The 24,347-nt window shown below is 48.5% G+C and overlaps 1 protein-coding gene across 1 annotated transcript in view; it reads right to left on the bottom strand.

Annotated features, from left to right (window-relative positions):
• Positions 1-24,347, bottom strand: part of CACNA1F (calcium voltage-gated channel subunit alpha1 F) — a 1,139,147-nt gene that overhangs the window by 64,212 nt on the left and 1,050,588 nt on the right. The window contains exon 44 of the mRNA XM_069209307.1: positions 1,321-1,487. Within this exon, the coding sequence (XP_069065408.1) occupies positions 1,321-1,487 (167 nt within the window). The remainder of the gene's footprint in view (positions 1-1,320; positions 1,488-24,347) is intronic.

Here is a 24,347-nt window from a genome sequence, read left to right as displayed (position 1 = left end):
CAGTGGGTCGAAACATCAGCAATATTCCAACAATGTGGCCTGAATTAAAACATCTTTCGTGGGCGGGAATTAATTGATTTATGCATTATCCAACAGTCTATAGACAATAATTAGATTCACAGGATATTGGACAGGCTTGTTGCAGTTGCCTGTGTGCCCTGCAAATCTTATTCTATTTTCGTACGTGTGAATACTGTATAAATCTGTCTCCCTTTGGCACAAGCACTTTTCTTTCACTCTTTCCACGCTTAAGGAGCAACCTTTATTACTATAGAATTGTTTATTATGAATATACGAGATGTTATAAATAGTTGTGATTGTCTCTGGTGTGTTCAGGTCCTAAGGGTATTTGGGTTACCCCATTGTTTTGTAATGGCAAGTGGGGATGATGCAGAGGCGACAACAGATGGAGCTTGTGGGCTTCTGCTAGAGGTTTACAGCAGCTAGTGCCCGAAGATACGATAGCAAAGGCCTCACAGGTCCCCACTCTTGGGGTGGGAGGACTGACAAGTCGCTGGGGATGTTCAACAGAGCTCCTGAAGCTCTGGATGCTAATGCTTGTGAGGTTGGGATCGGTGGGACTGGGAGTGCTCTAGGGCTGCCAAGACTGGGTGACCAGACGATTACTAGGACGTTTACCAGGTGAGTTCAACAAGAAACCTCAAGTGTGTGGTAACTGGCATGCGGGAGGTGGTAGAGCCCTGGCAGAGGTATTCTGAAACAAGCTACTCTCTGTTAGGGTAAAATGATAGCAAGGCAGAGGGCTCTGAGAAGCTAAATGTGACAGCCACAGAGGCCAGGAGCCTTAATACTGATGCAGAAGGTAACAACCCCCTCCATGGTACCAGACACAGTATGGTGTAAATAAGGAAATGACACTGAAGAAGAGGCTTCTCACGCAGGCTTTTCACCTCCTGGAGATTACACATGCTTACATCCAAGTGTCTACCCTGGTTAGCGGGAGGATGGTAGAAAATGTGGGCTACACTATTCCCAGTGGTACTTACAGCCTTAGCCAGTATCACTAGCACACACAATATCCACCCTATTGAATCCCACCCTCCAAGGGTCTCTTAGAGAAGAACGTGTATTGGGATCTTACCCGCTACGTGAACCCCACTGTAGGGAGATTTGGAGAGATTGTCATGCCACAATTACCCACCACAGGAAGAGGAAGACTTGAAGTAGGTTCCAGAGACAGACCTTGAAGGTCCTCTGGGAACTCCCTCCCCCCCATAGCGCGTACTGCACACACTCGCACACAGCTTTAATACCCATGTAAACACCCGTCATCATCAGTCTCCCATGTGCTCCTCTTGCCTGCAGGTGTTGGTGGAAGGAGGCGCCTCCGGGTGGATCGCGTCCCCTCTAAGAAGCCGTTGGCCCTGGACACTGGTTGTGCACTGCATGGAGATGGGAGAGTAGGAGAGTCTCGTTCTTGCCCAACTGGTGCTCCGTAAAGACCCGACTCCTCTGCACTAGGGTGCCTAGAAGGGGAAAAATGAGACAGGAAAGCGTGAGATAGAGAGGCCAATTGTATTATCCAATAACGCGAATGATGCGCTATACCAAAGCAGAAGGTGTAAGAGGAAATCATACATGTCCTGAGCCATCAATTCACAACAGTTATGTCACTGTGATTTCTTCCGCATATACACACTCACTCACACACATATCCACTATGAGAATCTCACCTCGAGCCCAGCTCTCTCCCCAGCCTTTCATTTATCCGCTCACTCTCAGGACCCTACGTGCAGAAGTCCGCTAGCACAGCGTCTGAGAATCTCACCTTGAGCCCAGCTCTCACTCTCGGGACCCTGCATGCAGAAATCCGCTGGCACAGCGTCTGAGAATCTCACCTTGAGCCCAGCTCTCTCCCCAGCCTTTCATTTATCCGCTCACTCTCAGGACCCTGCGTGCAGAAGTCCGCTAGCAGAGCGTCTGAGAATCTCACCTTGAGCCCAGCTCTCTCCCCAGCCTTTCATTCATTCGCTCACTCTCAGGACCCTGCGTGCAGAAGTCCGCTGGCACGGCGTCTGAGAATCTCACCTTGAGCCCAGCTCTCTCCCCAGCCTTTCATTCATTCGCTCACTCTCAGGACCCTGCGTGCAGAAGTCCGCTGGCACGGCGTCTGAGAATCTCACCTTGAGCCCAGCTCTCTCCCCAGCCTTTCATTTATCCGCTCACTCTCAGGACCCTGCGTGCAGACGTCCGCTGGCACGGCGTCTGAGAATCTCACCTTGAGCCCAGCTCTCTCCCCAGCCTTTCATTTATCCGCTCACTCTCAGGACCCTGCGTGCAGACGTCCGCTGGCACGGCGTCTGAGAATCTCACCTTGAGCCCAGCTCTCTCCCCAGCCTTTCATTTATCCGCTCACTCTCAGGACCCTGCATGCAGAAGTCCGCTAGCACGGCGTCTGAGAATCTCACCTCGAGCCCAGCTCTCTCCCCAGCCTTTCATTTATCCGCTCACTCTCAGGACCCTGCGTGCAGAAGTCCGCTGGCACAGCGTCTGAGAATCTCACCTTGAGCCCAGCTCTCACTCTCAGGACCCTGCGTGCAGAAGTCCGCTGGCACAGCGTCTGAGAATCTCACCTCGAGCCCAGCTCTCTCCCCAGCCTTTCATTTATCCGCTCACTCTCAGGACCCTGCGTGCAGAAGTCCGCTGGCACAGCGTCTGAGAATCTCACCTTGAGCCCAGCTCTCACTCTCAGGACCCTGCGTGCAGAAGTCCGCTGGCACAGCGTCTGAGAATCTCACCTTGAGCCCAGCTCTCTCCACAGCCTTTCATTTATCCGCTCACTCTCAGGACCCTGCATGCAGAAGTCCGCTAGCACAGTGTCTAAACCTACATTGGATTGATTGATTGACTCGCAGAATGGGTTGCAGGCGGCTATGACTAAATAATACCATGTCCTCCATATCAAGAAACATTTGTGTGTGGGAATAGATGTGTGAGCGAGCTCCAGATGCACACTGTTGTCGACTTGTGTATGACTTCTGTGCGCTGCGGCATCACTGGGCCTGGGATCTAGACAGAGCTCACTGATGCCTACAGCCCCTCTTTGTCCTTCTCACAAAGACTACAGAGAGGCTTATGAAAAAGAAAGAAACTGTTACCCTAGCGCCCCCATAGTCTGAAGTGAATGAGGGGCTCAAGATATGGCAAGCAGAGCAGCTGTACCAAGCTACTGACTACCTCTGCCTGGTCCATCCTCCATGAACGCCTCCGTAGCTGAAGAGGAAGGAACAGCCATACCCGGTTACATCAAACATTTACAGGTTCCCCTAGCCCACCCGCTATGAGAACCAGATGATGACAGTAGTGAGCTCTGCAAGGGTCAGCAATCTCCCAGGGGTTTATCTCGTGCGCAAGGAGGTTTAATAAGTACATCTCTCATTTCAAATCTCTGGTTTTCAGTTAACTTCATAGCAGAAATTATGGAATTAATACTTTCCATATTCCCATCTCCCTCAGGTAATGTTATGATCCACAGCTTGCTTGTTTCAGTACTTCATAAAAACTGATTTTGTCCCATATCAAATGTAGAAAGAATAATTTATCCACTCTGCCGTATTACATCTGGTGGCATTATCAAGAGTGAATCTGTAAATGTATACTTACGCAGATCCATGACTGAGCCTTGTGCACTGCACATCAGTCTTTGGCTGTGTGTTCATGATTTTAGGTGAAGAAGTGAACATGGCCGGCAGATATAGCTTATAGCTCTGTTTCTTTGGGTCGATAACCCACAATCAACAACTCCAGGAAGAAACATTACATCTAGTGTCAGTGATTTAATCCTATCAAATTGTAATCAGAAACCAGGTTTATCTCCAACTATCCCTTACCTTCAGATTTGATTTTTCATAAAAGACAACTATAAGCAGTGAGTTACCACTTTACACACACAATCTGGTTTCCCAATGTGTAATATGGGGTTAAGCAAATTTGGACTGTGGTTAAAGTTTAAATTAATGTTGCTTCGAGTCCACTAACCTCTAAAGTCTGGTTGGACTTTGTTTGTAGCCTGAAAGCTGCTCATTGTCCTAACAATACATCTAGGCTAGCTTTTTCACAACTGGAAAGGCTCACATTGGGAGCAAACACATGACCTAATTGTTATGACAAGGATCAAGCCTATTTCCACCTGTCCATTCCTGCCTACAGTTTGTCCTGACCATTATCTCATCTTCTTTCCAATCAGGAAGCCTCCTTTCAGGGTACCCAACAGGTGTCTGCAAACATGCAGATGTAATCTGACAATCCCTAAAGCAACCATTCCTGGTTAATACCTGTGATCTTCCTGTTTGCTCCAGTTCCTTCCAATCTGACCAGCAACTCACTGGAGCTGGGATGTTTGCATCCCTTTAAAACTGTGTAGGAGCTTCATGAAAAAGCCAATGATTCAGATATTTAATACATGTAGAGCCCAACAGCCGACATTCTAAATCACTTGTCACTCACCATTAGGAGCCATCTCTGCACTCCTTTCAGGTAAAATCCACAGAGCAATAACCCAGGTAAGCGCAACAGAGAAAATCCATTAAAAACCACAGCACCCAGGCCCAGTCTGTGACGTTAAAATCTTAGCCAACACCACTCTGTGGGACCACTACTAATACAGTTTGACTGAAAGCTAAGCAGTGGGATATATTCATGTGCCTCACCTAACACCCGATCCGCCCAAATTCCCTCAATCACACCCAGGCCTACACCATACACTCAATGCATCTGACAAAACATAGAACCAACATTCTACATATCCAACTAACCACCATGCACTATCAAAGTATCTAACACACACTTCACTAACAGGTGTGCGCTAACCAGTACTCTGTACTTCAGACATCCCAGACCTTATCAAATGTCACAAACCTAATGCACTCTCCGGCATCTGGCGTGTGGAGCGTGCACATAAGAAGGAGGTCTCACAGTCTTCCATAAGTCCTTGTGGTCCTGCACCATAGTCAAGCAACAACACTCAACTAAATGGAACTTCTCAAATGCTGCTTCCCACTTTCTACATCATCTACAGGTCTGGACAGAACAAGGGCTACATAGACATTCTCGAAGCTCACCAACTCATTCTTCTGACACAACACACCCATATCACCACCCCGAGTGTCTTCACCCTCCCAGACAACCTAAGGATAAAAAGAGAAACATTCTGTAGGAATCTGGCTCTTTATTGGGCCTACTGAAATGAGGTATACTGTGCAGAGTCCGGTTATTCCCTTATAAGTGGACAGGGCTTGCTCTAGCAATCCCGAGGTGCTTTCTTGGAGAAAGGGTGGTCAGGCAGCCTTAGACTTATCGGAGAAGAGTGTGAGACATCTGCAAATACACACACAGTCAATAAATGATGCACACAACTCAATAAGGAGATCCACACCACTTTATAAAAGAAAACAAGTTACTTACCCGTAACTACAGTTCTCCAGTCTTGGTATCTTTCATAGATTCACATGCTTGAATCATTCCCCGTTGTAGAGATGGGAGTCCCTGGTACCTCAGAAAAGTAATGTCACCATAGACATAAACACATATAGGCCTTAGGCCTTTCAGTTTGGTCCCATATCAGAGTAATTTTTAAAAAAAGGACTACATTTAAGAGTCAACCAATCATGTGACACCACACTGTAGACCTTCCAGAGAGAAGTTCCGGTCCCTCCGCACGTCGTGCTAGGGAGTCTCCACTGAGCTCTGCTCAGTCTTTTCCGTCTTGGATCATTTTAAGAACGAGTTTCTGTATTCTCTACTTGTAAAGATTTTTCCTTGGTTAAGGAAAATAAAAGCCTCTTTAGGGCTTGCAGTTCCTGTGGTGAAGCCTCTTTTTACCATGCACAGTGGCTTCAGCATCAGTTACAAAGTTGTCCACCACCTCTTCGTCAATGGCATCTTCGCTAACGACTTCGTCTATAACCAGGCCGTTGGCACTCAAATTCTCCTTCAAGCCGTCGTCAACTGGACTGTGGGCAGCTCCACCGTCGACACTGGTTACTTTGCTGACGACAGCAACACAGTCCTCTTACTTCTTCATCGACAGCCATCAAGAAAAAGTGAATTCCCCCATCAATGTCATCATCGATGACAGAAAAAAACCAGGAACAGAGTTGGAGCATGCTATTAACACCAGAACACACTTCTCCTAGTAAAGTGATGCCCATGAATCCAGTCCACCTCTTAGAGGAAGACGATTCAGACAATGAAGGACCATTCGGGGTTGCACGTAGTCCTTTAGAACTACAAGTTAAGTGTCAAGATTACGAAGAAGGCTATGAGCAGGAGTATGAGCAACAAGAATATTATTCTTCACAGGGACAATATCATTATGAATCATAAATTGGCAATAGTAAAATATGTCGCACATTTATTTTTAAACACTGCAGGTAAGTTCTGTTACTGCTTAAAAATGCAATCAAATACATAGGGGGTCATTCTGACCCTGGCGGTCTTGGACCGCCAGGGCCAACGACCGCGGAAGCACCGCCAACAGGCTGGCGGTGCTTCCTGGGCCATTCTGACCGCGGCGGTAAAGCTGCGGTCAGAAAAGGGGAACCAGCGGTTTCCCGCCGGTTTACCTCTGGCCCAGGGAATCCTCCATGGCGGCGCTGCTTGCAGCGCCGCCATGGGGATTCCGACCCCCTTCCCGCCATCCTGTTCCTGGCGGTTTTTACCGCCTGGAACAGGATGGTGGGAACGGGTGTCGTGGGGCCCCTGGGGGCCCCTGCACTGCCCATGCCGCTGGCATGGGCAGTGCAGGGGCCCCCTAACAAGGCCCCATATTGATTTTCATTGTCTGCAAAGCAGACACTGAAAATCGCGACGGGTGCCACTGCACCCGTCGCACCCCAGCAACTCCGCCGGCTCCATTTGGAGCCGGCTTCATCGTTGCTGGGTCTTTCCCGCTGGGCAGGCGGGCGGGCGGGCGGCCTTTTGGCGGTCGCCCGCCCGCCCAGCGGGAAAGTCAGAATGACCGCCGCACTTTGACGGAATGAACCCCATAATGCCAAACATACTATTCTGGTCAGGGAGGCCTTACTAACAAGTAAAAGTATCCATAGTGTGATTATTAGAAGTGGGGGTGGAGGTTTGTTTTGAAGAGCAGTTGAAGTCCCTTCCCTTTTGATTCACACTCCCAGCTTGGATGTAAATGACAAAACAGGTCCGTGATGGCCCATCACAGAGCGCTTCACTGCTGCTCATTTGTTTCACCTTAAAACAAAGCCCTTTCATTAGCATAATGCTACCTTTGGCCAGAGCCTGGCGCCTACCTACCCCCTAAACAATTCCCCCCTTGCCCCCTTCCCCTCCCCCAGGATCACTTGCGGCCGCCTTATGGGGGCCATCCCCCCTCAGTTTGAAGACCCCTGTCCTATGGGAAAAGGAACATGTACTGCATTCGGACACTTATCAACAACTTACAGGACTGTTCTTCTGGAGTTAAGGGACGTATAGAGCAAGGTCCAAGACAGCAGAATAGGTCACTTCGGGAGGTATTGGGGTGTCTGGTTGCAGAGGTGCTTTTCAGCGTCGGGTGCCCTAATGTTATCCTATAGGAAAAGCCCTGGTTAGAAAGATGCTGGGACTCGGGCACTGGATCAGGGGGTCGGCATCCCCTCTGAGGGAAACAGACCTGCATACCAATGCCGGTGGGCTCTTTGAAGCCCCTGCCTTGGAATGCAGATTTGCAGGTCATCCTGATGGGAGGGTGTAGGAAGTTGGCTCTGTATATACTATCTCAAAGTAAGAGGTAGTGTGCAAAGAGTCCAAGGGTTCCCCTGAGAGGTTGATAGTGGCAAAATTAGATAATACTAATGCTCTATTTTGTGGTAGTGTGGTCGAGCAGTAGGCTTATCAGAGGGTAGTGTTAAGCATTTGTTGTACACACACAGGCAATACATGAGAAGACACACTCAAAGATTCAACTCCAGGCCAATAGGATGTTATATTGAAAAATATTATTTTCGAAATTTATATTAGAACCACAAAATTCAGAATTCAAGTAAGTACATAAATAGTTAGGTACTTGGCATAGGTAAATATGGAACTTTGAATTAAAACAGTAATGTACACAGTTTTGGCAAAAATGGCAATAAGCCATTTTAAAAGTGTGCAATGCAGAAATCAACAGTTCCTGGGAGAGGTAAGTAAAGGTTAGTTTCTCAGGTAAGTAAAGCACTTACTAGTTCAGTCTCCAGGGCATAGACAGCCCACCGTAGGGGGTTCAAGTCAACCCCAAACACCCAGCACCAGCAACACAGGGCCGGTCAGGTGCAGAGGTCAAAGTAGGGCCGAAATAACATAGGCGCCTATGGAGACTAGGGGTGCTCTGGTTCCAGTCTGCTAGCAGGTAAGTACCTGTTTTCCTCGGGGAGAAGACCAGAGGGGTTTTGTAGAGCACTGAGGAGGTCACAAACAGGCATACAAAATACACCCTCAGCGGTACAGGGCAGCCGGGTGCAGTGTGCAAAGTAGGTGTCAGGTTTTAGGTTGAAATCAATGGAGAGACCCAGGGGTCACTCTGGTGATGCAGGCAGGGCACGGGGGCTTTTCGGGCCAGCCACCAACTGGGTAAAGATGAGGGCCGTCTGCTGGTCACTCCTGCACCAGTAGTTGGTTTATCTTGGGCCTGGGGGCTGCGGGTGCAGTGCTTCTCCCAGGCGTAGGGTTCTTTGTTACTGGGCAGTCGCGGTCAGGGGGAGCCTCTGGATTCTCTCTGCAGGCGTCGCTGTGGGGATGCAGGGAGGTAATCTCAGGGTGTCCACGTTGTTGGAGTTGCCTGTGGGTCCTCTCTGCAGTGTTGGTTCTTCTGGATACGACACAGGGGCGTCGGGTGCACAGTGTTGGGGCTGGAGTCCTTTAAAGATGGTTGTTTCTTTATTGCTTGGACAGAGCCGCTGTCCACTGGAGTTTCTTGGTCCTTTGGGTGCAGGGCAGTCCTCTGAGTCGGCAGAAGTCGCTGGTCCCGCTGGATGTGTCGCTGTGCAGGTTCTTTGAGTCTGGAGACAGGCTGGTAGGGCTTGGGCCAAGTCAGTTGTTGTCTCCGTTGTCTCTGCAAGGCTTTAAGGTCAGCAGTCCTTCTTCTTGCTTCAGGTCATCAGGAATCTCTTTTCCTTTGTTCAGAGTCGCCCCTAAATACCCAATTTAGGGGTGTGTTTAGGTCTGGGGGGCAGTAGCCAATGGCTACTGTCCTGGAGGGTGGCTGCACCCTCTTTGTGCTTCCTCCCTGTTGGGAGATGGGCATATCCCTTATCCTATTGGGGGGAATCCTCCAAAGCAAGATGGACGATTTCCTAAGGCAGGGGTCACCTCAGCTCAGGACACCTTAGGGACTGTCATGGCTGGAGGGTTACTCCTCCTTGTTTTTCTCATTATCTCCTCCGGACTTGCCGCCAAAAGTGGGGGCTCTGTCCGGGGGTGGACACAGCCTGGAGTGCCCTGGGGTGCTGTAACTCCAGGCTTGAGCCTTTGAAGCTCACCGCCAGGTGTTACACTTCCTGCAGGGGGGAGGTGTGAAGCACCTCCACCCAGTACAGGCTTTGTTCCTTTCCACAGAGTGCATAAAGGCACTCACCCATTGTGGCCAGAAACCCGTCTGGATGTGGCTGCCTGGCAGAAATTGGTCAGCCTAGCACTAGTAGTTGGGCTGGTATCCAGGGGGCATCTCTAAGATGCTCTCTGTGTGCATTTCTCAATAAATCCCACAATGGCATCAGTGTGAATCTATTGTGCTGAGAGGTTTGATACCAAACTTCCCAGTATTCAGTGTAACCATTATGGGACTGTGGAGTTCGTGTTTGACAAACTCCCAGACCATATACTCTTTATGGCTACCCTGCACTTACAATGTCTAAGAATTGGCTTAGACACAGTAGGGGCATAGTGCTCATGTACATATGCCCTCACCTGTGGTATAGTGCACCCTGCCTTAGGGCTGTAAGGCCTGCTAGAGGGCTGACTTACCTATGACACAGGCAGTGGGATGTGGGCATGGCACTCTGAGGGGAGTGCCATGTCGACTTAGTCTTTTTCTCCCCACCAGCACACACAAGCTGTGAGGCAGTGTGCATGTGCTGAGTGAGGGGTCCCCAGGGTGGCATAATACATGCTGCAGCCCTTAGAGACCTTCCCTGGCCACAGGGCCCTTGGTACCAGGGGTACCATTTACAAGGGACTTATCTGTGTGCCAGGGCTGTGCCAACTGTGGAGACAAAGATACAGTTTAGGGAAAGAACACTGGTGCTGGGACCTGGTTAGCAGGGTCCCAGCACACTTTCAATCATAAATAGCATCAACAGAAGGCAAAAAGGTAGGGGGCAACCATGCCAACTTGGCATCTTCCTACAGAGGGGGGGTGTTAATACCACTCCCAGAGCAGGCTTTGTTCCTGCCTGCCCAAGAGTGGAGAAACTCACCCTTGGGGGTCAGAAACATGTATGTTGGTGTCAGGCTGGCTAAAACCATTCGGCCAGTACACCAGCAGTGGGTAGATTTTTCAGGGGGCACCTCTAAGGTACCCTCTGGGTGCATGTATCAAGAAATCTATCACTGAAATCAGTAAGGGTTTATTAATATGAGATGTTTGGTACCAAACATCCCTAGTTTCAGTGAAGCCATGATGTAACTGGGGAACTTGTATTGCCCAAGATCCACCACATGTACTTAATATGGCTTCCTGATCACATACTATGTCTAAGAATCGACAAAGACATAGCAGGGGCATATCTGTCCTTGCAGATATGTCCACACATGTAATATAATGCACCCTGCATTGGAGATGTAAGGCCTTCTGCAGGGTGATGTACAGATATTGCATGCAGTTTTAGTGGGCATGACACAGTGGCTGTGGGCCACGTTGTGTTTTCACTTTTAGCTGCACCAAGACCAGCAGCCTACACGTTCTAGGTGAGGGGTCCCTGAGGGTGGCACAGTACATGCTGCATCCCTTGGGGCCCATCGTTGGTACCCATGCCCTAGGTGTCTGGGGTACCATTTACTAGGGACTTACAGGGGTGCCAAAGGTATTGCTAATTGGGGAACAATTGTACAGTTTTAGGGAAAGAGATATGGCCCTGGAGACCTGGTTAGCAGGACCCCAGTGCACCTTCTATCAAAATTGCATTGACTAACAGGCAAAAAGTGGGGGTGACCATGTAAAAAAGGAGGCATTTTCTTACACCCTCTTCATCCTCATTGAGACACTCAACATGGTGCAGAATGTCACCCAACTAACACACTCCAAAGGACACATCCTGGACCTCGTGGCGACGACACTGCAAACAATACATTACAGGCCTTCCATACCCCTAGACTTGACAGACCAACTCACAATCCCCACCCCTCTGCTGAGCATCCAGCCTACACACCAAGGCCAACCAAAAAGAGAACAAGAAACTTTCAGATCATTTGAAAGACTCCTCCAAGCCCAAACTCATCTATGCCCCACAAAATCCTCATCTGACATCAACACCCTTCTAAATGACTTCAGTGCATTTCCGGAAAAACATGTGAACATGTAAACACCATCCAAACGCTACCCAAAATCCCTTACCAACAAAAAACGTTCCATCTGAAGACAGGACAAAAAAGTGAAGTAAAATAGGACCAGAGTCTTATCCTAAAGAAAACCCTCTGTTAACATACTTATAACTCACAATATCAGCCGAATCCAAGTTCTGTACAAGTACCATCAACGATTCAATCAACAGAAGTAGATCACTCTGCAAACTAATCAAGCACTGCACCACCGTCCTCCTTACCCACCTATCCCATACTCCATACACTAGTGCTATGTCATCAACTGTTTTTTTTTTTTTTAAATAAAAAAACAAAAATACGGAAGATCTGACTGTAGGAAAGTAGGATCTTTCTGACAGAGCTACCCCCACTTTTCACCTGGTGTCAGTGAGTTTTGACTGTAGTACCCTGGGACCCTGCTAACCAGTACCCCAGTGTCGATCTTCTCTACCCTAAATTCAATTGGTAAGTATTCTTATACCCTACAATTGGCATACTGGTGAACCCCTGTAAGCCTCTACTATATGGTACTTAGGTACCCACGGTATTGGTACACCAGGGGTCTCCCATGGGCTGTAGCATGTATTATTACATCCATGGGAGCCCATGTAAACGGTGTCTACAGGACTGCCATTGCATGCACCTTTCCCCCCAGATGGAATAGTTTCTTACCTGTAACTCCAGTTTTCTCATAGGGGAATCTCCGTTGAAGTCATAAGCATTTGAATAGTTCTGCCCACGTGCGGGTATCCTGGAGCACTTCTTTAGTCTCTTAAGTGTAGATGTTCGCCTTGTTTCAGCAAGGCCTGCAGAGACACTTAAGAACCAACAAAATATGCAGCCTAGGAATGCAGGCTACAGTGGTGTAATTCTTCAGATTGTACTTAGAAAAAAAGAGTTAAAAACACCCCTAGAAATGTATAATTTGGGGTAAAGGATTACACCAAACCTCAAATCTCCTTTACAAACCCTTTTTCTGACAAAGTAAGAGATGAAGAATAGAAAGGCAGTGCAGACCCATAGGCTGCTATTATGTGAGTGGAAAACAGTGACTGTGCCTTTAAGGCTGCAGAGACCACCAGTATCCCAGGTGGCAGGGGGCAGCTGCCTCAGTTCTTTTTGACGATAAGCAACAGTGATAAGTAAGTCCAATACTATTCTCTGTTCTGACCACCGGGCAGGAGGGAGAGTTGCTTATAACTTCAAAGGAGATTCCCCACGAGAGAACTGGAGTTACAGGTAAGAAACTATTCCTTCTCTCGTAGGGGATCTCTGTTGAAAGTCACAAACATTTATCAAGCCCATCCCCAATAAATGCAACAGAAAGAACAGAGGAGAGATCGGACTAGGCAAAAAAATTACTGAGGGAAGCTTGTCCTACTTGACCATCTGCCCTAGCAGGGGAGGCCAAACAGTAGTGTTTGGTGAATGTGTGAACAGATCTCCATGTAGATGCCTTACACGTTTCAGCAATAGGGACATTTTTAATAAAAGCGGTTTCAGCTGCTTTGTCCCATGTAGAATGGGCCTTAGATTTTGCCGCTAAGGGCTTGTGGGCCTTTCAATAACAGAAAAGTATGCAGGATACTATCCAGCGTGAAATGGACTGTTTGGAAGTGGCCAAACCTGTGTGGATTGGCCCATAGTTCACAAAACGCTGGTCCGATCTGCGCAGGTTGTGCGTCTTGTCTAGGTAAAACCTCAGAACCCTCCTTACATCCAGGGAGTGAAGGGTTCACTCTGCTGGAGTGGAAGGATTCTGAATAAAAGTGGGTAAAGAAATCGTCCGATTGACATGAAAGTCTAAAATAACATTGTGAAGAAATTTTGGATGGGTTCTGAGAACTACCTTAATAGAGTGGAAAAGTGTATAGGGTTCATTAGCACACAATGCCTGGACTTTGCTAACTCTATGAGCTGATGTATTAGCTACTAGGAGTGCTGCTTTCCAAGTTAGATGCTGTAGAGATGCCTTATGAATAGGTTCAAATGTTTCTTGCATTAGTTGTGAAAGGACTATGTTAAGTTCCCAGGGAAGGGAAGGTCGTCTGATGGGAGGGAAAACCTTCTTTAACCTCTTAAGGAAATCTTTAATTACTGGGATCTTGAAAAAAGAGGCTTGTGAAGGACATTTACGGTAGGCAGTAAGAGCTGCCAAATGTACTTTAATAGATGACAAGTGTAAGCCAGATTTTGCCAAACAGATGAGACAGGGAAGGATGGGTTGATGGCCATTTAGCTTCGTAAAGAATATTCATCCAGTCTTGTGGCAGATTTAAATGTCCATACTGCAGCAGCTAATGAGCCATGCTGCCAAATTCAAATAGGGGAGACTGAGGTGGACCATCCAGCCTCCGTACTTCGCTAGAAGGTCCGGATGGTATGGCAGCTAGAGATGTGGACACTGTGACCGGTGAAGGAGGTCTGTAAACTACCACTGAGATGGCCACTCCGGGGCTATCAGGATGAGTCTGGCTCTCGAGTGGGACAGCTTGAGGAGGACTGTCGGGATCAGAGGGGTTGGAAGAAAGGTGTAGAGAAATTTGTCTGACCAGTCGATCCCTAGGGCATTCCCCAGAGTCCCTGGTTGGAAGTACCTCGAGGCAGTCTTGTCATTTTTTGTTTTCTGAGGTGGCCAACAAGTTGGTGTGCTGGGATCCCCATAGCCTGGAGATGCCTTTGGCGATGTCGTTGTGAAGGACCCATTTGTGGTTTTCTTGCAAGGCTCTGCTAAGGGCATCTGCCTGCACATTTTGCACAGCTGAGATGTGTGCTGCTGTAATATGCAGATTTCTTGCTATGAGACATTTCCAAATTACAAACTCCAAATTCTACAAACCTCAAGAACTTGCTGTGTTTCTTTGCGATGAATATGTGAAAATAAAGATCTTGGAGGTCTACAGAACAGAGCCAATCTCCATGATGAAGTTGACGGTAATTCTCATGTAATGCCAGGAAATTAAATTTTTCCTTTCAATCCATTTCTTGGCTGTTTCAGAATGGGCCTGTATATGCTCTTGTCTTTTTTCTTCACCAGAAAATATCTGGAGTAGATTCCTGCGCCTCGTTGTTTGTGGGAAATGACCTCCACCACATTCTTCTGAAGTAAGATGTTGACTTCCTACCGAAGCATGGGCAAATGATAGTTGTAAGAGGCTGGCTTGGTTTGTAGTGGGTGCCTATGGTACTTACACCTTATACCAGGTCCAGTTATCCCTTATTAGTGAAATGTAGGCAGTGTCTAGATGCCAGACCCTCTAGAGGTAGCTGTGGATGAGAAGCCAAGGCTTATCTAGAAGATATGCAAGGCTCATTCAATACCACTGTAGTTACACAGTACTCACACACATGAAAGAAAATACTTTATTTTGGAGATACAAATACCAAAAATACCATTGAGACTATACACTCCATTACGAGGTAAGTAATACAAAAATTATATACACTAATATGCAGAAATAGGCATAAAAACTGTTAGAAAACAGTGCAATCAGTGAAAATCACAATAGTTAGAAATGAGCCTAGGGGAAGCACAAACCATATACTAAGAAAGTGGAATGCGAAAGTCGGTCCCCCACCTAAGCAAGTGTAGTGTGTAGAGGGGATCTCGGAGAACTGGAAAACCCAAACATAAGTAATAGACCCCATCCCAGTGACCAGGAAAGCAGGAGTAAATCACAGTAACCTTCCCAGAAGACACACAGAAACGAAAAGAAAAACTATGCAAAACTCAGAAGAGACCGCAAGACACCAACAGTGGTTTCCTGGACCATAAGACCTGTGGGAAAAGGGGACCAAGTCAAAGAAGCACAGAAGAGTCCAGGAAGAGCAGGAGCCCCTGCTAACCCAGATGAAGATGCAAAAGAAGAACCACTGGTGAAGACGAACAGTCAGTACTGCACCCAAGAAGATGAAGTCGGGTTTCCGGAGGATGCAAGTGATGTCTTACGCCAGATGGAGGATTGCTGTCGGGTTTGCGTTGTCTGAGTCCGCTAACAAGCCTTGGGACACGCAAAGCTCGCAGGTAGCGGAAAATGTCGCTACCCGGGACCAGGAAGGACCAGGTGGACTCTACCCAGGAGGAGGAGTCAGAGGGGGTTCTTAGCAACTCAGACAGCCCACAGAAGACCAGGCAGTGCACACCTTTAAATCAAATGACTGCATTTACCATGATGCATTTGGGCTATTTTATGCTGGAGTGTGAGGCAGTGTGCTCCCTTTTTTGTGTGTGTCTAATTGACGGCTCCCGTGAGCCTACGAGCTGACGAGCTCTGGTGATGCACCTGTTTGCCTAGTGAGTGGTACAAAAACCTGTGAAGACGTTCAGCAGCATTTCAAGCAACCCCTTCAGATATATTTTCTCTCTGCTGATGACGGGCGAAAGCCAGAAACACGTGTCCAGAGATACGGCACTTGCTGCACCTACTTAAGGTGAAAAGCTTTTTGAAACATTTCTCTACCTTTAAATCAAATGACTGCATTTACCATGATGCGTTGGGGCTATTTTATGCTGGAGTGTGAGGCAGTTTGCTCCCTTTTTTTGTGTGTCCAGTGCACACAGGAGTCCCACAGCACATGGATAAGGAACTTGCAGAAGAGGCCCACGCAGCACCAGGACAAAGGCTGTCACGCGGCGGCGGACCGTGGCACGAGCCAAGCGTTCGTCTCGGGTGCAGCTGTGGTTACTGGCGGCTGGGCGTGCTGCGCCCCTTCTGTTCTTTATTTCCACGCACGAGACCCCAAAGTGGGCATGTGGCCTCGGGCGAGTCTTGGGCGTGGTGCGCCCTCGATATTAGACGTGGGCCCCTTCCCTCAACCCCTCACTTACCTAGTGCAGCCTGTTTCTTTCTTCTTTTTTCTTTTCTTTCCTCCTTTTCTTCTTGTTCTTATTTTCGCACTTAGCAGCCATGTTCTTCTTTCTCCCAGCATGTCTTTCTTATTCCCTGCATGCCTTAGGACCCTTTTTCAAAATGGATCCTTCTCTCTATATTCTCCTATGATTCTTTCCCAATCCAATATGGTGTCTTTCTTCTTCCTGTTGGTCATTTCCTGTTTTAGGGTATATAAGGTGAGTGATTCTTGTTCTCCTTGCGCTGCAACACTTCCTTTGGTGGTGATCTTCGCTCCTGTTATTGTTTTTCTTATTGGAAGACTTACCTATTTGTTTCTTCTTTGTTCCAGGGAGTTCCTGCTATAGAGGCTTTTCCCTTTGGGGTTTTTTCCTGTGGAACTCCTTCTGGAGGGCATGGACTGACTTTTGGCGATCCTTCGTCAGCGACACCGTGGCTACCAGAAAGGGCCGCCCTTGCCTTGGTCAAGGCAGAACCTACAAGAATCAAGACCACTCTGAAGTTCCAGTGGGCCAAAGATATAAATGACGAGTAGACGGTGACAAAGGCTCCAACACCGCTGGAGAACCACTCAGGAAGATGTGCATCGGAGGACAGAGTGCTGGGGGCCGGAGCTACAAGATGCACAAAGAACTTTGAGGAAGGATGCTAACAACCCTTGGCAGCTGCAAAACACGCGGTGCACAGGGGTACTGTGTTGCGTGGGGAGGCAAGCTCTTACCTCCACCAATGTTGGACAGCTGGAAGAGAGGACTAACAGGACCACTTCAGTCCACCACCCGTGATGTAGGATCCAAGCAGCTCAGCAGGAGAGGGGATCCATGCAGCCGGTCGTCGTTGCAGGTGGCGCTTGCAGAAGCAGGGGAGTGACTCCTCCACCCCAAGGGAGATTCCTTCGCTCTTCTGATGCAGGCTGAAGACGGGCTGTCTTCAGAGGATGCACGGCTGGGAAATGGTTGCCGTTGCTGGCAGGAGTCGAGATACAATGTTGCAGAAGGCGTCTTACTTCTTTGTTGCAGCTTGTAGAGTTCCTGGAGGGTCCCGATGCAGTTTCTTCAGTGAGAAGTCGAAGTGGACGATGCAGAGGATTCCTGCTGGAGTCTTGTAATCCGAATCTGAAGAACCACCTAAAGGAGAAACCCTAAATAGCCCTGAAAGGGGGATTGGTCACCTAACCAGGTAAGCACCTATCAGGGGAGTGCTCTGACGTCACCTGTTGGCATTGGCCACTCAGATGCTCCCAGAGTTCCCTGCCAACCTTGAATCCAAGATGGAAAAACCCAGGGACCCTCTGGAGGAGCTCTAAGCACCAACCCTGGGGTGCTGATGGACAGGGGAGTGGTCACTCCCCTTTCCTTTGTCCAGTTTCATGCCAGAGCAGGGACTGGGGGTCCCTGAACCAGTGTAGACTGGATTATGCAAGAAGGGCACCAAATGTGCCCTTCAAAGCATTTCAATTGGCTTGGGGAGGCTACCCCTCCCAAGCCTGTAACACCTATTTCCAAAGGGAGAGGGTGTAACAACCCTCTCCCAAAGGAAAACCTTTGTTCTGCCTTCCTGGGCTTGAGCTCTTCAAGCAACAGGAGAAACCTGTCTGTGAGGTGGCAGCAGCTGGGACTGCCTGGAAAACCTCAGAAGGCTTTACTTGCAGTACTGGGGGTCCTCTAAGGAGCCCCCAGAGTGAATGGGATCATACAACCAATGCTTGCAAAAGCATGGGGGTATGATTCCTACATGTTTGATACCAAACATGCCTATGTTCGGAGTTACCATTATGTAGCTGGACATAGGTAGTGACCTATGTCCAGTGCACATGTAAAATGGCGTTCCTGCTCTCACAATGTCTGGGAAAATGGTCCTGGAGGTCGTAGGGGCACCTCCGCTAGTGCAGGGGTGCCCTCATACACAGGTACTCTGCAAGCTACTCTCAGGGCTGGAGGGCCTGCTATAGGGGTGACTTATAAGTGACCTCGTGCTGTGTAAATGGCAGTGAAAGGGTGCTTGCACCATTTCACACAGGCTGCAATGGCAGTCCTACAGAAGCCTTTGCACGGGCTCCATATGGGTGGCAAAATATATTCTGCAGCCCATAGGGATCCCCTGGATCCCCAATGCCCTGGGTACCTAGGTACCACATACTAGGGACTTATAAGGGGGCACCAGAATGCCAAATGTGGATGAAATACTGTGTTAAACGTATCCAACAACCAATTTGAAAGGAGAGAGCACAACTACTGGGGTCCTCATTAGCATGATCCCAGTAGACACAATTAAGCATACTGACAAACAAGCCAATTGTGAGGGTAACCAAGCTAGAAAGAGGCTACTTTCCTTCAATAGTTGGATGGGTTTGGTAGTATGGTCGAGGGAGGACGGGTGAATCTTATTGAATACCCATTCCGCACAATATTGAGCACACATGAATCTTTTGTGATTTTTTTGCCTCTCTGCCAGATAGTATGAGATACTTCCCCCTCATGGAGTGAGTAACGGAAGAGGGGGAAGGGATGATTCATTGTTTTGCCCCTGTTGTTGTTTCCCCCCTTGGGTGGGTTGTTGTGAAGGTCCTCCTCTAGATTGCCTTCGCTCGTGTTGTTTTTGGTAAGGGCGCTGCTGCTATGTCTGCTGGTGACCCTGGTACCAATGAGGGGCTTGAACCCTCTGAGGGTAAAAACAGCATTGGTAAGGCCTGAACAGACGTGTTTGTTCTTTTGGTCTTTCAACTTTCATGCAAGCCATTTGTCGTCCGTGTGGCTGCCAAAGAGGGTAGATCCTGAAAATGGAAGGTTCAAAATCCATTGTGATTCGGACTTTAATTAGGTGAGTTGCAGCGAAGAGTGACATCTCAAGGGAATACCATGATAATATTTATGAGCCGCCTGCTAAGCAAATATGCTATTGCATTGATTATTTGGTTGGACACTATGGGTTCTTCATTTACTATTTCTAGAAGGTCCTCTCTCCTGTCCCTGGGGAGGTCATCTTCAAATTGCTAGATAGAGTTTAAGAGCACTCTATCATACCTACCCAGGAAGGGAGTGGCACTAGCGGCCTTCATGGTTGTTGTGGCTGTATTACACACCTTGCGCCCTACTGATTCCAATTTTCTGCTCTCCTTATCAGAAGGTACAGAAGAAGCAGGAGCTGTGGAATAGTACTTCTTTGCAGCTAGGATTACTACGGAGTCAGGAGGTGGAGCTGCTCTTAAGAGCAAAGGATCTTGTTCTGGAGGCCTATATTTCTTTTGAAGCCTTGTAGGAGCTGACTTGGTGGTTGCCGGAGAGAGGAAAAGCTCCAATGAAAGCTCTAGTAGTCCTGGCACTAGCGGAAGCAGTGGCCTTGACACCAATCTTCAACAGAGCGTCTCAAAGATGACAGATGTTGTAGGTGTAGGAACCGACATCTGTATGTTTAATTTAGCTGCTTCTCTTATCAACACCTCCTGGAAGGCGGATATGTCGTCCACTGGTGAGACGTGAGGTTGGTGAGTAGTGTCTTGTTGATGAAGAAGAGGATGTTGTATGTCCTGATCTATGCCTAGAGGTTGTCCTTGTGCAAGAATGATGGCTACGCTTTCGGGATCGCCTAGAAGTAGATGAGCACCTGGAATGATTCCCATGGAGCATGATCTATGGCAATACATGGAGCGCGAATGAAGCTTTGTCGGAGTCGCAGGAGCGGGTGGAGCAGGAGTCACTGCAGGAAGTGTAGGTGGTGGTGGAGATGGTGGAGGCAGAAGCAGGAACTGTGTAGACTGTGAATCCAGCAGTACTACTGGAGAGGCAGGGGAGTAAGCCCTTGAGCACTCCTATTCAGATGACTAATATATATGCCTCCTTTTTCATCTTGGCATCGAAATGGACATTGACGCTGACCTTCGACAACACCTCAACGTCGATCTCCCTGATGTTGTAACACTCCCTGGTGGAAGGGTCAGGTCTCCTCGACGTCGATATGCTTCCCGACGACAACCTCACACTATGTGTCGATGGTACATGCTACCTTACCTTGATGTCGATCTATGTCATTTCCTCTATGGCGAGCAGGTCGGTGCCCTACCTGGTCTCAATGTCGAGTCCCTCGATGTCTATCGGGAAAGATGGCGTTTACTTTGTAGCACTCTCTTTGTGGATCTTCCATGTTCTTCAAAGGCAGATGTAAGAGACCTGGTAGAAGAGTGACCCTTTCCTCACTCTGAGGTCTCTCCTTGAGGCTGTCTGTGCTGCTCTTCCTCGCCATGGAGGCAAATCTTCTCCCTCTCTCTCAGGGTGAGGCACAAAAACTTATTGCAGTGAGGAAACTGCTCTGGATGATGACTTGATGGAAGGCAAAGGACACAGATGTTGTCGGGTCTGATTTTGCCTTTTTAATACCACAGGAAGGACACTTGTCAAACAGGGAAGGCATGAAAAATACAAAAAATGCCTCAAAATCCTGTCAACAAAAGTGCTGGAAGGGAAGAGACTGATGAAAAACATTGAGTGAACCAATTTAAATGAAAATTCACAGGTGAATTTTGAGATAAAAAAAAGCCTAAAAGGTAGACTTCACTGCTCCAGGATCCTGTCACCAGGTACTGGAATAAAGATTTGTGCTCCAATTCACTGGGCTGGACCTTTGGGTCTACTGTTAACGGGGAAGCCGCTCCCACCCTCGTGGAAGTAGTGATCCTCTCCTCGACTGCCACTTACTTGATACAGCGAGTCACGGGTGACCTTGGTCACCGGAGCCCCGTGCCGGTATGTGCATGCATACCTTCACTGGCCTCCCTGCAACCCAAAGGAGAGTGCAGAACTCAGCCCACAGCACCATACTCGCCCACTCCAGAGGAGAGAGCGCGACCGGAAGAGCACCATATTGACTTGAGGCAAAGCGCCTCCACCCAGTCCGGAACAAGGCACCCTTCCTTGGCCGCTCAAGCCAGGAGAACGTGGCCGGGACCCCATACAGGCACGTGGGGCGAGGCACCTCTTAAACTCACCAACTTCATGAGGGAGCCCGGCACGGATTGAGATACCCTTCATGGCTGCTCTAGGGAAGAGAGCACAGCCAGGAGGAATTACCATACTACCCCAAGGTAAAGCGCCCCAACAATTATTTCTACAACCCTGTGACTGTCCCAGACACTCTATTAAGTAAATTATCATCGCAGTGCACACCCTGAATCACTGCTAATTAAATTATAATCGCGAGGCATACCCTGAAGCACTGCTAATTAAATTAGTTTCGCATTGCATATCCTGAAGTACTGCTAAATAGAATTATGATCGAATTACATATGCTGAAGCACTACTAAGTGGATTATTATTGTTTTGAATATACATAAGTATATAAAGATTCTCAATTTTTTTTTTAACTCTCTGTGGAGTCCTTTTTGGTTATGCTTACATTGTGACGCTGTAGGGAGGAGAACTGCAAACATACTTTACACATTGCCTACTAGGTTAAGCCTGCCTGCTTTGTGCCAAGCTACCAGAGGGCAAGCACAGGCCAATTTAGTTGTGTATCTGACTTACTCTGACTAGAGTGTGTGGATTCTGATTGGCTGAGTACATACCCTAGCCTACCAGAAGACCCACTTCTAACAGTTTCCCCAATCCTAGTCGTGTTTGGTATCAATCATGTTGGAATCATGCAGATACACCGATTCCAGTGTTGGTTACATGATATCATCTACTTTGGGGGTTCATTAGAGGATTCCCCATGTCAGTCTGTCCAGCCTTACAGGGTCTGCATGGAAGCCATCGCTGCTGCCGACCCCAGACACTGTTCTGCCCCCCTGCTGCTGAGCCTAACTCAGGCACGGGAAGGCAGAACAAAGGATTTCCTGTAGAGGAGAGGTGTGACCACCTCTCCTTTAGAAATAGGTGTCTCTGAGCTAGGGTGGGGATGATTTAGAGCGCCACCAGACTGCTTTGAAGAGCACATCTGGTGCCCTCCTTGCCAAACCAGTTACCTCCAGTGCAGGAGCTGCCTGCACCCGCTCTGGCATGAAAAAGCACAAAGGACAGGTGAGTGACCACCCCCCTGCCCAGCTCCTCCCTTAGGGAGGTGCTTAGAGCTCTGCCAGGTGACCACTGATTCCGCCATCTTGAAAATAAGATGAGCAGAGGTCCCTGGGATTATCTGACTGGTCAGTCCAGTAGAGTAATGTCCCTACCCCCGATAGGTGGGTCACTGTAGAAGTCATACAACACCCTTCCTGGGTTACTTAAGGGCTCCTCTGAGGGTGGGACTCCAGATTTGTCTGCAAGATTCTTCTTCAAGACACTTCTGCGACCTGGACACGGGATTCTGCTGCTGGACCTCACCAGGAACCAAGAAAAGACTGCAACTGGTAGGAAGGCTCTTACTGCAACTTTGTCTCGGGGAACTGCAAAGACTCTGCAACTTCTATGGCCATGCGTTCTCCAGAGTCACAAGGATTCTGCCTGCACTAAGGACATCTAGAAGGAATCTCCCTTGGAGTGAAGGAGTCACTCCCCAACCGCAGGCACCTCAACGTCAACAACCAGTTTGTGGATCCTGCTGTCCCTCGGACTCTTCAAGGTACTACAACACAGGTGGTGGTTCTGTGGCTCTCAAGAGGTCCAACCTATCTTCTTCGCAACTGAGAAGACTGGTCCCTCGTTGGAGCAGCTGGGACAGAAACCCTTTGCACCGTGTCTGCTTATCGTTTCCAAGGCTTGTTGGCTCTTCAGTCCGAAGACCTCCTAGCCCCAAGAAGCCCCAGCCGCCAGCATCACCCAACTCCAAGACCGACATCCACTCTGCAAAGTGGACATCCATCCTCTATGTGCTGCTGAGGCCTCCTTGCCACTCCCTATGCCTGCTGCCAGAGGGTCCTCCTAGGGTCTCCATCGATTCCTGCTGGCTCTACTCCTTGCTGAAGGCTGGCCCTGACTTACCTGTGAAGACTGAGTCCCTGGGACCTTCCTGGTCCCCATTTCTGCAACATTTTGTGCAGTGCTTCTCTCACATTTGGCAAGACTTGTTGGTGGTCCTGCTGGCCACTGATCCCTCTGCAATTTGACAACGGGCATGGGACAGCTCATGGACGACTCCTGGGATCCTCTTGCATCGCCTGGACCCCACAGCTGCACCTTCACAACAACCATCCAACAGGAAAGCATCCTCAAGAAGGGTGGGTATTGCCCTCTTGCACCCCCTAGACATCTCCGGGAGGTCTAGACTCTGTCTTCTCTTTCCTCAGGTACTCCTCGTCCAGAATCCATGCCTGGGTTCCACAGAAATGGTCCAGGGGTCACGACAGCAGCTGGACAGCAGAGATCACCATTCATTTCAACTAGAGGTTCCGACGCAACTTCACCCCTATGCACCAGGGCTCCCTGGTGCAGGTAGCCACAGGTGGGGGCACTTTTGAACTTCCCTTGTCCCAACTGGTTTCCTCAGGGTCCTCTGGGAAGGATGTTATCCTCTGGACACCTGACTTGGGGTACCATCTCTGAACACAGATGCCTAGGGAAGTCTAGCTACTTACCTATGGTGTTTTAGTGCGTCCCCAATGCCTAAGATCCTTGGGTGGCAGTCTTTGTTGGTTGTGACTTTATCATCCCAATTTTTTTAGTATATGGTTTGGCCTCCCCATAGGGGCCCACGTTATTTTATGATTGTACTTACCTGGTTTGAAATATATTTCTGTGCGTTTGTACCTTCAACTAGGAGATATACCAAAGTTAGTTTAGTACCTGCGTTTTAATAAATACTACATTATTTTTCTAACATCGGTGTGGTTCTTTCTTGTGTGTAAATCACTGACTGACTTCATGGTATTTGCAATCGCTTACACCCTCCATAATAAGCCTTAGCTGCTCTCCACAGCTACCCTTTGAGAGCTTTGGTTTTTCTAGACCCTCTTAGACTATCCTAAGGGTTGTCTGGACTCAGTACAGGGTGCCTCACCTATAAGCGTACACAATATACTGAGCCAGCCTCCTATACTGACAGCATATC

This window comes from Pleurodeles waltl, chromosome 10 (genome assembly GCF_031143425.1).
Source record: "Pleurodeles waltl isolate 20211129_DDA chromosome 10, aPleWal1.hap1.20221129, whole genome shotgun sequence".
Classification (NCBI taxonomy): domain Eukaryota; kingdom Metazoa; phylum Chordata; class Amphibia; order Caudata; family Salamandridae; genus Pleurodeles; species Pleurodeles waltl.
The sequence above is the reverse complement of the archived record's forward strand: the minus strand, read 5'-3'. Positions and strand labels throughout refer to the sequence as shown.